The sequence below is a fragment of the Uloborus diversus genome, chromosome 4 (genome assembly GCF_026930045.1).
Source record: "Uloborus diversus isolate 005 chromosome 4, Udiv.v.3.1, whole genome shotgun sequence".
Classification (NCBI taxonomy): Eukaryota; Metazoa; Arthropoda; class Arachnida; order Araneae; family Uloboridae; genus Uloborus; species Uloborus diversus.
Window position 1 is genome coordinate 99,836,466 of NC_072734.1, and position 14,316 is coordinate 99,850,781.

At 33.4% G+C, this 14,316-nt stretch overlaps 2 protein-coding genes across 3 annotated transcripts in view; both read left to right on the forward strand.

The window, feature by feature from the left end:
* Nucleotides 1–818, forward strand: part of LOC129221323 (putative inorganic phosphate cotransporter) — a 29,170-nt gene extending 28,352 nt beyond the window's left edge. The window contains exon 7 of the mRNA XM_054855789.1: nucleotides 468–818. Within this exon, the coding sequence (XP_054711764.1) occupies nucleotides 468–656 (189 nt within the window). The 3' untranslated portion in view covers nucleotides 657–818. The remainder of the gene's footprint in view (nucleotides 1–467) is intronic.
* A 4,279-nt stretch (nucleotides 819–5,097) lies between these two features.
* LOC129220461 (sodium-dependent phosphate transport protein 3-like) overlaps nucleotides 5,098–14,316 on the forward strand; it is a 44,680-nt gene continuing 35,461 nt past the window's right edge. The window contains exons 1-4 of one of the 2 annotated variants that reach the window (XM_054854880.1): nucleotides 5,098–5,242; nucleotides 12,199–12,398; nucleotides 12,548–12,784; nucleotides 13,644–13,827. In XM_054854880.1, coding sequence (XP_054710855.1) covers nucleotides 5,221–5,242; nucleotides 12,199–12,398; nucleotides 12,548–12,784; nucleotides 13,644–13,827 — 643 coding nt within the window. In that variant the 5' untranslated portion in view covers nucleotides 5,098–5,220. The remainder of the gene's footprint in view (nucleotides 5,243–12,198; nucleotides 12,399–12,547; nucleotides 12,785–13,643; nucleotides 13,828–14,316) is intronic. The other variant, XM_054854881.1, reaches the window with a different exon arrangement.

Consider the following 14,316-nt stretch of genomic DNA (forward strand, 5'->3'; position numbering starts at 1 on the left):
AACTTTAGTATCGAGATGTTTTGCATGATAACTTATTAGAAAGTGAATCAAAATTTTAATTGTTTCTAAACACTAATTTTTATTCATATTAAACCGATTTTATGACCACTTCCTGTTAGCTAATGTGTGTTTAGGACTGCGCTGTAGCAATACATATTTGAGAAACTCGACCCCCAAACGAAATGCTGAAATGCCGCCCCTGCAAGGAAGGTCAACTTTACAGGTCTTACTGAATATTTTACTTCATGCTCAATCCATTGTTGCGAGTGTGACATTTGTACGTACTATATATTTGTACTTTAATTAAGGAATTTTAGTTTTGATGTATCTGAACATAACAAACATTTGTGTTTCTTCATTTCAATCATGTATCAACTTTCTAAACATATTTTTTGTGTTTAAAAATGTGAATTTATCTTTTATTTTTATTTATCTGCAGAAAATTATTTTTCTTTCTTTTTTTCCAGCAAACACTGGAGCAATGGAACAAGTTCTTCATATTAAGCATTGTGATATCCATGAGTTCATCAATATTCTTTTGCATTTTTGGATCAGCAGAAGTTCAAAGATATAATTTTGCTTTGGAAGACATGTCTCTTAAGCTTGAAGAAGCAACGAAACAAAATTCAAAGGCTGTTGAACTGAAAGATACTTGAAACCACATATGACTAGGATTAAACTTGCACGCTACCACACATAAAGTTCATAATTAGACTTTTTCTATCTTACTATACGATTTTTCATTACAACAACATTGTTATAAGTATTGCATGGATGGATTTCATTTCACTTTTCCATGAAACATCTGCATGAATATGTCGTTATTGTTTAATAAATAGAAATTTATCGTACTCAAAATGTATAATGTTTCTATGTGTCACGGTTTTTTTTTTGTGGTAGTAAGATTTCAGTGCTAAAAATATCGTACTTTGCTTTGCTTTTAAAACCAACCTAAAAGGTTTTCGAACTTTTTTTTAATGTTAAATTGAATTTTTTCCTAAAACAGAAACAGAAGAAAAAGAAAATTGTAAGTCTCCACAAGTTTAGAAACTATTAAAGTCTAACTGTAGCAATGCGGGTCGTGAGAACCGAATACAGTAGATGAGGCACAATGCATAATGTTTTAAGTTTTTTTAAAGCAATAGCTGATACCAATGCGGATGAAAACATACTTTGATTGTTCACATGTTTTCCTTCAGTTGTATATGGGTCATTATGTTGAAAATAGTAGGATCTGGTGGGGGGAAATGGGTCTAAAATTATGGTTTTCTTAGAAAAGGCCCTAAAACCAAACAATTAAATTTATTTTAAGGAAACTTTTGACGCATTGTATATGCATTAAGCATGAAGCAAGACCATTTAATTTTGTTTTATTGTTTTTTCTCAGTGACACATTTAAACGATCAATGCTTTGACAGACCCACTTTCTCCCATGTTCGGGTGAAGAGGGGCTAGTTCAAAAATTATAACTAAACAAAAATGTGGAAACATTGTTTCAACATTTATGGGGGGTTATGAATTCAATGCATTTCACAGAAAAAGCATCAAAATGCAAGAAAAAAATGCATATAACTACAATATATTTTTAAAATCCAAGTGGATGGGTCAATCGCCCCCCTCCACCCTCCTGGAATGTTCAAATAAAGGTCTGTTCTCAGCTATACATCTTTAGAGAAATCTAGATAAAAGGAAAATAAAAATAAAAATGGTATGGAAGGGCAACTGTGGAGACATTACGTCTCAGTATATTGCTGTCAATCACTGTTAGAAAGTACATCTTTCTTCATTATTTATATTAAATGCGAAACATCAATTATGATCTGAACAACTTTTCCTTCCTTTTTGATGTACGCTTGACCTTAAATCTGTTGGTATGCCGTATTTCATTTCACAACGTAGAAAGCTTTATGCTGAAACGTGTAGCAATTTATTCTAATCAAGAGAAATTTACTTTATAAAAGTATACAATCTAACCGCATAATGCTCACAAAAAAAAAAAAAAAAAATGAAGAAAGAAGGTAAGTGGATGGAGTATGATACCGATTTCTTTTGACAACAAATGATTACTTATGCTCAAAAATAATAGGCTTATAAATCAAGATAATATTTTCCCACTAAAGATAGATGGAGCAGTTAATGAACACTTAAGCGAAATTTCATTTTAGGAACTTAACCTCATCGTTAAGAACTAGGTAAATGACAGTTAAAGCATGTAATTCATATATGAAGCGCCTAGAACTAAAATGGTGCAAGTTCCACAATTAAACATTTGAAGATACCTGGTACAAATGGTAAAAGAAACTTTTATCTGTTTTCGGGGAAGAAATAGTACTAGCAACCCCGGTACGTAGGGGAATGTGGGGAAAAATGAAATATTAAAATAACTTAGTTTTTTCAAAATGAACAAATTGCAAAATTGTTTAGAACATTAACATGAAGAAAGAACAATATATTTTATATATAAAAAAAAAACCTGCGTTGAAACAGTATTTGTTAATGTTGGCAGAAATTTGTACTAATAAAAACCAGCACCGGTCGACGCGACGGTGGTACTGGCAGAGAGTGCTGGTGGGAAAATAAAATGATAGGAATTCAAAACAGTCAAATGAGAACAATAAGCAATCGTGATTGCTCAATAAAAAAATACTGCACCGAATATTTATTGGTCCCAATAAAAATTTAAAATATGAGGAGAAGAATTTTATCATTTTATAACAAAGTAAATTTTTGACTCACGACAAAATTTCCTAAAATGAGTATTCATTTTTGAAAACTACTTATATATTATCATCTAATTTGATCTTTAGCGTTACATTTTTAATGAGTAGAATAAACTACATGTGGTACTACATAGTTAAACTATTACTAGATAGGTAGCGCTAAAAAAAAGTAAATATTTTATCATTTCACTTTGCCCGCTATTTCCCTTACCCCACCTTCCCCTACTGTTATAAAACATGGCACGCGTTTCACTCAAAACTTTTTTAAAAAGTCCCATTTGTCTCTCGCTTAGATGTAAATATGAGAGGGCTTTTGGGCCATTCTACAGTCGTGTGCAGGACAATCGGATTCCAATCGAGTCTTTTTTTCCACATCGGATTTTTTTTACCAAAAATTTGTTATAAAGCTCAATATTTTTAAAAAACTGGAGATATCATTTTCTTATCGTTACATTTAGTACAAAGACACGTCAGACGTAGTAATATTTTTATTAAACAATTTTGTACCTTGAAATAAAATTAATTTGCAAGCGTCACGTGCGGGGCATGTAAAGTCAACCTCTTATTTGTTAAAAGATTAAATTAACATTTCTGTTCTAATAAAAATACAATTGTAAAACAAAAAGTCAAGGCTTTAATGTAAATGAAACACATATAATTTCCCAAGAAATGATAGTAAGTACTATTGAAAAAAAATATAATGCATAGCTTCACGTGCAGGACATTTGGAAATGTTACTAAGGACCACATTTTTAGAATGTCAGAAACATAAGTCAATACACAACAGAAAGTATTTTTTAAACACTTTTTGAAAAAAAAAAGTACAGTTTTAGTGAAACACATTAACAAATTAATAAGCCATTAAATGGTCTACTAATGAAATATTTTGAACTTGAAATGGAATATATTCTGAAGATTTGGTCTCTCGTCGCTTCACCGCGGCATTTAAATAAAACACATAGAAGTAGCAGTTTCTAATGAAGTGTTGCATCATTAGTTTATCACTGGATGATTCATATTATTATTGAGAGGGCATTTTTTTTTCCGTAGTTTACAACATGATGAGACAATTTCTGACTAAAACGGTGCACCTGCTAAGGAATGTTAAGGAATTAAGGCGATAATATAATAATTTTAATCCACATTTTTGAGCAACATCAAAATTTTAAATGCATAAGGTTTTACAAAATTGAAATTGATTCATTTTTTTATGCCTTGAGACCAGCATTAATCATGGTTTGACCCTTAACATTATTACTTTAATGTCTTAATTATTCATTTAAATGCCCTTCTTTAATTTTTTGTTCATACGTGAGACAGTGAGAAGCAAAAGGATGTAAGTGCTAAAATTTACATACAACCAGTACAAATGACAGGGGGACCTCTCCTCTGTCTTTGGGTAAGAGGTAGTACTAGTAGCCCTGGTAAATGCAGCTATACAGCAGGATTTAGAATAACTTTTCAATGAAAGTCTACCTAGGACCGAAACATCTATACACTGTAAAAACGATTCAGAAACGTTCCTGGAAAATAATGGGCAGCTGATGGGCCCAATTTCTGCCAGTGACGTATCGTGAAAGAGTCAGGAATGTTTTCCGCAAAAATTCAGGAACCTTCCTAAAATTATCCTGGAAACCTCCTGAAAAATTCAGAAATCTTCCCATTTTAAAGCCAGCCGTATTTCTGGAACTTTAGAATAAACTTATGAAGGTGTAATATAGCAGCTAGGCACCTTCCTGATTTAACAAGAACAATTCACAAGCAGTACTGCAAACATGGCCAAAGCTAAAACAGAATTGCAAGTAAGTATCGAAAATTTTACTTTCTTGCAATTCTTTCAAAGCTACGTAGTCCATGGACTAATTCGCTCTTTTTGAGAACTTTTTAAACAGTCTAGGCGGGCCTTAGTCAAACTGAATCCGATACTCTTTATAAATGCGGTCAGTTAATCTTCAAAATGGGATCTAAAAATATTTTTCATAACAGTGAGAAGTCTGCTTTCATGCGACTTGTAGCAATTCAGGAAACTTTTTGGCAATGATATTTGATTTTTCCAGGAAGTGTATAAAAACCATTAAAATCCCGAGACGTTTAACAGAAATACTCAGGAACGTTTCGGATTTTTTTTTTACAGTGTAAGTTTTATTAAAAACTTAAAGATGTCTACTTTCATCTCTTTGCTTTCTCCGGCTTAAACATAAAAAAGAAGAAGAAATCCTTATTTGGGTCTATTCCACTTCCTCGCACAGATATTAATTATGATGCACAAATCATCCTTATCACGTTAACAAAAGAGAAGCAAGGGAGATGGTTCTTCATTATTTCTTACTTACTAAAGCCAACGTTCCTCTTCCACTGAAGGGCACATCAATTACAAGAAAGGTTATGATTCTGAACGTAATATCGCTCTGCAGAATACATCATCACTATGATATTGTAGTACTTTCAAGGAAGAAAAAAATTATACGTTCCATTCGGAAATACTTAATTGATCTTCGATATGAATACACAAGATTCTGCAGGTAAGTTTTTTGGACTATATGCCTCAGTTAATGTCCATTGTATAATTTTCTGCGTGATGCAGAAAAATTCAACTGCTTATCAAAATATACTAAAAAATGTATCATTTTAAAGTTTAATAAATTGGTGAGATTTCTCTTGTCGAGCGTGGTGGTTACGGTGGACTGGCAAGGATGCTTAGTTAAATGTTAAGGGTCATTGCTTAGCTATAATTGAACTTCCCTTTGTCAGAGGGAATTCGCTGATATCTAAAACTGATGAACCGTGCAAACGGTAGGTGGGGGGGAGGGGGGACTTTTGGGTGTCGTCATGTCCATTGCATAATTGATATGATTGCTTGTCTCTGCTTTGATGCAGTTGCAATGCATATTTTTGTACAATAGATCATTCAAAAGGGTTCTTTCCTTGATTTGACTTGACTTTGAAATGACGCAAGCAGTACATTGCAAAAAAAAAAAAAAAAAAGTCATTTACAATTGAATTTAAAGTTTATCCAACGAAATTTTGAAGAAATAAATTTACCTTTATTTTTATTAGAAACATAAAAATACCATTTTTTATGTTTCTAAGAAAAATAAAGTTTTGCGGCAACTTTTGAGAAAACAATGTGACAGCCTAAAATGCGTCGTCTACTAAATTTTCTAACCTAATTTTGGAAAAATTGATACTCTAACCCAGGATTTCCAGGAAAAATCCGTCTAGCTGATTGAGCAATTTTTCGCAAACTTGGTACACTCTCGTGATCGTTGAAATGTTTGGTTTTTCTAAACCAGAGGTTCCCAACTGGTGGTTCGCGAACCCCCAGGGGTTCGCGAGATGCAAGAAGGGGGTTCGCGAAAATTTCGGTGCAATGGCGGATTTTTCCTAGTTTGGTAAAAAAATTATAGAATATTCAATTAGCACACATAGTTACTAATTTTTTTTTTAATTTGAAAACGCGCCAGACTCTTGTATTAAGCTCAAAAAAAAAAAAAAAAATCATTCAGCGGTTTTATAATCTTGGTTAAAAAGAAATTTTCTCATTTTTTTTTTTTCGATAGACAACAAAAAGAGATATCCTTCCTTCTTTATTGCGAGGCGCCATGCAGAAACGTTGTATTAAGCTGTGGCGGGGATCACGATGACCTTAAAAAGGCGCCATCGCGTGGAGTCAATCAAACAATATACATAATATACATATGTCGAAAAAAATAAAGAATTCTCAAACAATGCATCATAGGGGTATTATTTCTAATCTGATTGAAATATAACTCGGGAACTTCCGTCGAATTCAGTCATCGAATAGCAGACATGACAGCAAAAGGCTCCAAACTTAAAATTTATTACTGGATTTTACCCATCTGTTCGTTTTCAAAAATATATAACATCAGCATGCTCATAGTTCTGGGGAAATAGTTGTTAACAGACGTATTTAGAGATACTTTAGAGATGCTTGAAAACAAGTGATTTTGTTTGCAATTGGTTTTGCTACGTGAACTTGCTACTCTGTTTGTGAAGTTATAATCGTGTTGGTAATTTTTATGATTTATTAACTTTCTGCTGTTATGGATCGATGGTTGAAAACTGGTAGTTTGGTTGAGCGACAAATGGACAAGCAGTCAATCGATCAACCCTCAACATCAGCAGTAACTTTCGAATCAACACAGGATATTCAAATAGATAGCTGTAATGAACTGCCGCCTCCCTCGAATAAACAGAAAAGTGAACTAGGGGAGAAAAAAGGACAAAAGTGAAAATATGACAGTGACTATTTACAAACGGGCTTTTATTTTACTGGAGAAGAGTCTGAACCTAGACCGCTTTGTCTTCTCTGCAACGAAGTTCTAGCGAACAGCAGTTTGAAACCGTCACTTCTGAGAAGACACCTCGAAACAAAGCATCCGACACACAAGGACAAACCTATCGAATAGTTTAAAAGAAAATTGGAATATAATAAAAAGTGTAGCGTCTCTACGTTCCTGTTAGAATCCAACGAAGATAGTAAAATGGTCCTTGAAGCTGCATATCGAGTCAGTTATAGAATTGCAAGATCTGGACAGCCACATACAATTGCAGAAAATTTAATTGGACCGTGTGCTAAAGATATTGCTAAGTGTATGCTGGGAGAAAAGTCAGCAAAAAAAAAAATTGACCTGGTTCCGCTATCAAACAACACAGTATCACGCAGAATTACTGATTTGGCAAGTAATGTGGAGAAAGAACTTGTGAATAGAATAAAAGAGAATAATTTTGCGATCCAACTTGATGAGTCGACTGATGTAGCAAACGCTGCAATATTACTTGTCTATGTTAGGTATATTTTTAACGATACAATTAAAGAAGATGTACTATTTGCAAAACCTTTGAAAACCAACACAACTGGAGAAGCACTTTTCGAACTGGTCAACAGTTACTTTGAAGAAAATGGAATAAATTGGTCTTTGTGTGTGGGTGTGTGCACGGATGGTGCAAAATCAATGACAGGAAAATTTGTTGGCTTTGTGGTGCGAGTAAAGAAGATCTACAAGAAAATTGAATGGACTCATTGCTGCATTCATAGACAAGCATTAGCATGTAAGCGTATTCCCGCAGAATTATCCGCTACTTTGAATGATGCGGTAAAAATTGTAAATTTCATAAAATCACGTGCCACAAACTGCCGTCTATTTCACGCGCTTTGTGAGGAATTGAGAAGTCTTCATGTTACTTTACTTCTTCACACAGAAGTTAGATGGCTTTCCCGTGGCAAAATTTTGACACGCTTATTAGAATTGAAGTCAGAAGTCCAAGCATTTTTTGTTGATCATCCATTTCACTTGTCCACTTGCATATTCGATCTTCTTTGGATGCAAAGGCTTGCATATTTAGCTGACATCTTTTCAAAATTAAATAAATTAAATCTATCCTTGCAAGGTGCAGTTGTTAATATTTTCGTTGTATATGATAAAATTGAAGCTATGATAAAAAAAATTGAATTTCTGGATCCAATGCCTGGAAATGGGTGAGTTTTCTTGTTTCACTTCTCTTAGTAGTTTTTTTATCAGAAAACTCAATGAAACTTGATGAAAGCGTTAAAAGAAATGTATGTGAACATCTGCAACATCTTGAACTATTTTTTGACGAGTATTTTCCTAATAGGCGTAACGTCCCTCTCTCAAACAACTGGATACGCAATCCTTTTGAAGGAAATCCATGCTTAGAGAACACCCTGACATTACTTGAAAAGGAAATGCTCATCGGGTTATCCTGTGATAATTCATTGAAAACTACCTTTAAAGAGCTTTCGCTAATTGACTTCTGGCTCAGTGTAAGAAATGACTATACCGTTTTGTCCAAAAAAGCAATTCGAATTTTATTACCATTTTGTACAACATATCTGTGCGAGAAAAGGTTTTCCTCCTATACTTATCTCAAAGATAAATACAGAAGCAGATTGAATGCAGAGCCTGATTTAAGACTCAAACTGTCAGACATTGAACCAAACTTTCAGTTTCTTAGTTCCGTCAAACAGCCACAAATATCGCATTAAGGATTTTTTCCCCAATTTAAAGTATGCTTAAAAAATAGTTGGTTTATAAAATTTCTTGTTTATAATTTTTCTTGTAGATGTAGTTTTAACTTTTTATTAATGTTTGCACTTAATGATATTTTACAATTATATTTTTGTTTATTGCAATCAAATGCTGCAAAAAATGGAAAGCAAACATGATGTTTTTTTATTGTTTCTTACATGTTACTAATTTCAACATCAGGGGGTTCGCGAACTTTTTTGCCTGTTCCAAGGGGTTCGCAAAGAGAAAAAGGTTGGGAACCGCTGTTCTAAACTAACAAAAAATCAATCAGCATTTGTCAAAAAAAAAAAAAAAAAAAGAAGAAGAAGAAGAAAAAACGTGCACGTGTCATTTCTTTAAAGAAGTTAAAAGTAGTTTTTCGAGTCCCAGTAAAAATGTCGTAAGATAAGCTTTCTAAGACCCTGTGTCGTTGCATAACAAGATGTTTTGAACGTTTAATAATCATTTACATGTGATTTTTCAGAAACGGAACTTTGAGAAACTGTGTTATATTTCATACCATGAAACACAGTATAAATTACATAAATGGGTTTTTTAAACTAAACTACTATGCTGCCGTGGGCGGGTAAAAAAATAATTGCATTTTTTTTTTTTTTTACGTTAGCTTTATTGTACACGCTTGCTCATTTGGTTTCAACTGAAAAAAAGGCGCGAAAAAAACGTCAAATCTCAACATTTTCCTATTGTTGGTATTAAACCCAACACACATTTCTTCAAATATCTCGAAAACTCCTTTCTGCAGATACTGCCGTTTACCTGCACACGGCGGTATACTGTGACGAACGTCACTTTTTTGCAACCTTCAATATTTACATGAAATTCAGCTTTCAATTTCTCTAAAGTTTAGGTAAATATTATTGTAAAAACAACGTTTTGCGTCATTTGAATTCTTAAACTTCAGCTTTCATGCAGAATAATTCTCATTTATGCTTATAATATAACATAAATGAATATTTATTCAAAATATTACGTGTGACGAACGTAACTCTGAAAATGGAACATTTTAGAAATAGACTCGTTTAGTTTTTTTTTTTTTTGACAGGTACATGTCAAAATATTAATTAATAAGAAAGCACTGATGCTTTGTCTTAAAATTGAAACTCCTATCAACAAATTTTCAATTTGGATTAGATAAATGCTTTTTTTATTTGCATTGTGCAAAATTTATTTTTTTCTCCTCTATTTTGAAATGAAACTTTTTATCCCAGGGCTTAGAATTTCTGATCACCAACCTTTTTGTGTGATGGAAGTGTTGCAAAAAACAATGAAAAATAATAGCAATTATAAAGTTAGTTTTGTAAATAAATTTAGCAAATTAAATTCATTGCTAAATTTAAGCAAACATATATTTGTGGAATTTGGAGGTATACGCGGTTTAAATATATAGCGTTAGGTAAATTATGGGGAATCGAAGCATCTGGGATTGTGTTTCTTGTAGTTATTTATAGAAAGCAGTCAGACGCACCGTACAGATGCTAAATGAGATTTCTTTATTCAGTGCACAGCGTGAGCCCCGATTTATTTTTAGCTGCACGATCGTTATTTTGAGATAAGTGCATAGTTTCCCAACCGAAACATTTAAGTTACTAATGCTGAAATAGTTTTTGGACTCTAAATATCGTTCACTCATGATTTTGAAGTCAAAAATAAGTGTAAGATTTCTATAAAGCACCATGTGATTACTGCATTCTCCTTCACGAGGTCTAACAAATACAGTGAGCGGCGTCTAGACTGTGCAACAACACTAAAAGAAGTGTTGTAACGTTACCCGTATTAATGGGCGAAACGTTACACGAATTTGAAAGTGTGTAGCATCATTGTTTTAAAAACTCAAAATATTGGAGGAACCTTGCACTGTGGTTTCAGAAAAATTTAAAGCTCATGCGTAACGATCAGAATCGGTGCATAGCAGGTCAACACTAATTATCGAAATGTTAAAAACGAGAGGTAAAAGCCCTTGTTCTGCGACCTGCCTGAGATTTTTGCATTCTGAGTTCTGACCGCACTGAGGTTATTTCCTCTCTAAGTGCAACAAAATTGTCTTGTTTGTATATTTAAAAAAATAAATAATCGGTTTACACTGCGTGTTAAAAAGCATGAACTTTATAAATCGTTCAAGAAAATCAGATGAAAGCTTAACTTTTTCAAGCATTCAGAAAATTCTGGTGTAACGTTACGCGGAAATTAGTGAGACGTTCTACGAGCGATGTGTAATTTTGCACCAGTTATATCAGTTAAGTTACTCCAGAGCAGTGGAGGCAGCTAAGCTGCCGCCGACTTTTTGGAGTTAAGTTACACAAAAGTTTTTACAGTGAATGGATGCATGCCGCATCGTTTCCGGGTACAGTTTCTCCTCACGGAATACCACTATTACTAAAATTGAATTTTATCTAACAATGTCTTATTTTACTATGTTACTGACTTTAATATTACTGAAGCAGGTTTTGGGGAATTGATTGATGTTATGAACGTTTTTCTCCGTTTTCTTAACATCTCGATCCTCGATATCAGTTGTTTCAGACATTGAATGATAATTAAGGACTGGTACTAAGATACAAGAGAAGAGGAAAATTCATCAAGTCAAGTAGTACTCAGCCTTCCTCAAATCAGTTTATGGCATGCAGAACCTGAAACTGGAAGTACAAAAGTATAATCACCTACTTAGAACCCCAATAAAATATCTCATTTCAAGATTCTTGGTACACCTTCAAGAAAGGTCATAGAACGCAAACAATTACGAAAACAGCAGTACTTTTCTCCTCTATTGATAATTTTCATGCTAAAGAATCAAATGAAAGAATCTATTCCAAAAATGTAAAAGCTTAAAAAAACAAGGTGAAGAATTTGATTTTCAATGATGGGAGAACCTCATGACAGATCATCAGATAGTAATAAATGTCCAATTATTACCGAGTTCACTACATGAAAATGATTGACTTTCTTTTTGTTTTTAGTTAATAACTATTACTTCGGGTATTTATTGCTTAATTCTGTTCGTATGACGGTTGTGGCATTTTAAAGGTGCGGCATCTTACCCTGAATGTACGGGTGACGCGCCCCAGTATAAGAGTTTAGAAAAGAAATATATTAATTATTATTTTTATTTTTATTTATTTATTTATTTATTTATTTATTTTTTTGTGCAGCCATTAACATGTTGTGCGACAAGACAATCATCAAATATCACATTATTATTTATTTCATTTTATGTGCACCCGTCTGGTATTTTACACTACTACCTATCAAAAAGTGCAGCTTCACTCCCGGATTTACCCTATTTAAATGGCGTAAGTCTTTCTAAATGCCTTGAGGAAGTTAATCGAAGACCAAAAGTTATTGACGCTCTCTTCCAGGCATGTTTCTAGGTAGCGTTTTTTTATGAATGTTTTCCTTGACTTTTTTTGCAGAAGCCAACGAGCCTTATTGGAAACGACGCTACATGATAGTACTCCATGGATTTGCAATTTATTTTCTTATCAATAGTCACAGAATAAATATGAGCGTTGCCATAGTGTCAATGGTGGAAGATGCAGATCACGGAAATCATACGGAGAAACAACTATCTAACACATCAATTGAAGTTATCGATGGAATTTCTCATGATCAAGTACAGTAACTTCTTTGCAATTTTTGACTTTATATTTTCCCTCACTTTGTTATTACAATTGTGTTAAATGACTAGTGTTGGATGAAAATTACATGGATACTATGGGTTGATCTAAACGGAATTTAAAGCATATGTACTTTCTCTTTTAGTACCCGATTAAGTTTAATTGGAGTCCAAAAATCCAAGGTGGCATTTTGGGAGTCGGTTTCTTGGGATTTGTGCTGTCTTTAATAATTGGCGGAAGATTTGCAGAAACATTCGGTTCTAGAATAATGATTATCATTGGAACATTCATTTCGTCTTTCAGCACCATGATTACCCCTTTAACAGCCAACGTCAGCCCTTATTTTGTGATGTGTATTCAGTGTGTTCGAGGAATTGCACAGGTAAATACGCAAAAAGGATTTTAAATTACGCGCATTGTTTGTTAGTATGTTTACTGTTTCCACTGATTTATCTTAATTTTTCTTTCAATTTATTACTTTGTGTTCCTGTTATTTGAACTTTTGCACTTTAATATTCTTCCCAAAGTAATTTTTAAGTTGCCGAAAGAGTAATTTTTGAAGTTAAAATTCAGTGGAACCAATGCTTCAATTTATGTTGCTGTGCGTAAGTTTATGAGGGAAGTTCATTTGAATTGTTCGTGAATTTCTAAATTGGCTAAACGCGCTTTTTTTACGCGCAACGTTGAAAACTTAATTTTTTGAAACTAACCGACCCTTGACAGACAAGTTCTGGCAAAGCTTGAATACATTCTGCAAACGGTATGCACGTGCTTGACTATATCATCTAGAATAATAATTGCAAGGTATTTATTACTATTTCCAACATTCCCTAAATGACATTTAAAGAAGTATGTTAGTCTGATTATAATAGATTTCCGTATTCACTTGCTAACTACATGCGACGAACGGAAATGCTTTCATTGGATTGTGTTAACTTCTCTTCCGCTTTCCGAAAGTGTTTTATTGCGCATGCGTTAACGTAATTCCAGTTTTAAGTATGCGTTCGTACTTAAAACAGAGAACAGCGAAAACTCATTTTTAAGTCAAAATTATTACTAATGACATCTTTCTTGAGTTTGTAGTTTGGACCTGTGTGTTGCTAGATCAGTCTAGCCAAACAATTCAATGGGTACAGATTGCTGTAGTGAGAAAACTATATATTCTTAGACACTATAATATATTTTTTGTACATATCTGTTTTTTTTTTTTCCATTGCTTTCTACATCCAAAAAATTTTTAGGGGTTGATGTTTCCAGCTGCCACAGTTCTAGCGGCGAACTGGTATCCCAGAGCGGAGCGTGGACTTCTATCCGGGCTCGCCCTTTCAGGATATGGTTTTGGAGTTTTGGTGTCAGGAATTTTATCGAGTTTAATTTGCGATAGTGTCTCCATAGGAGGTTGGCCTTGTGTTTTCTACATCTTTGGTAAGTAAAAGTCCCAATATGCGTATGAGTATAACAATATCTAGGATTTCGCCCTGTTCGAGGTTAACCACAATAACTTCTCTCCTCGTCAAATTAAGGGATCGTTTAGCTTAATTTTAATTCAGTAGCGTAACTATGGGCTCTAGCGCCCCTGGCGAACGAAAGAAATTGCGCCCCCCCCACCCCCAGGGTTGCCCACATGGGATGTCACCGGAGTTCATTGTGACCTCCATTTAATTTTATTTTTATTTATTTATTTATTTATTTATTTTTATTTTTATTTATTTATTTATTTATTTATTTTTATTTATTTATTTATTTTTTTTTGGAAAATTTTGATCAATTGATTCGACAAAAAGGAGGCAACATTGTTCTTTTTTTTTTCTTATTTTGTTTTTTAGAATTGTTTTCAATGATGCCCAATATTCATTCTCAGTTGATGTAATGTATATGTAATGTGTATAAATATACATACCCCCGCCCCAGCTC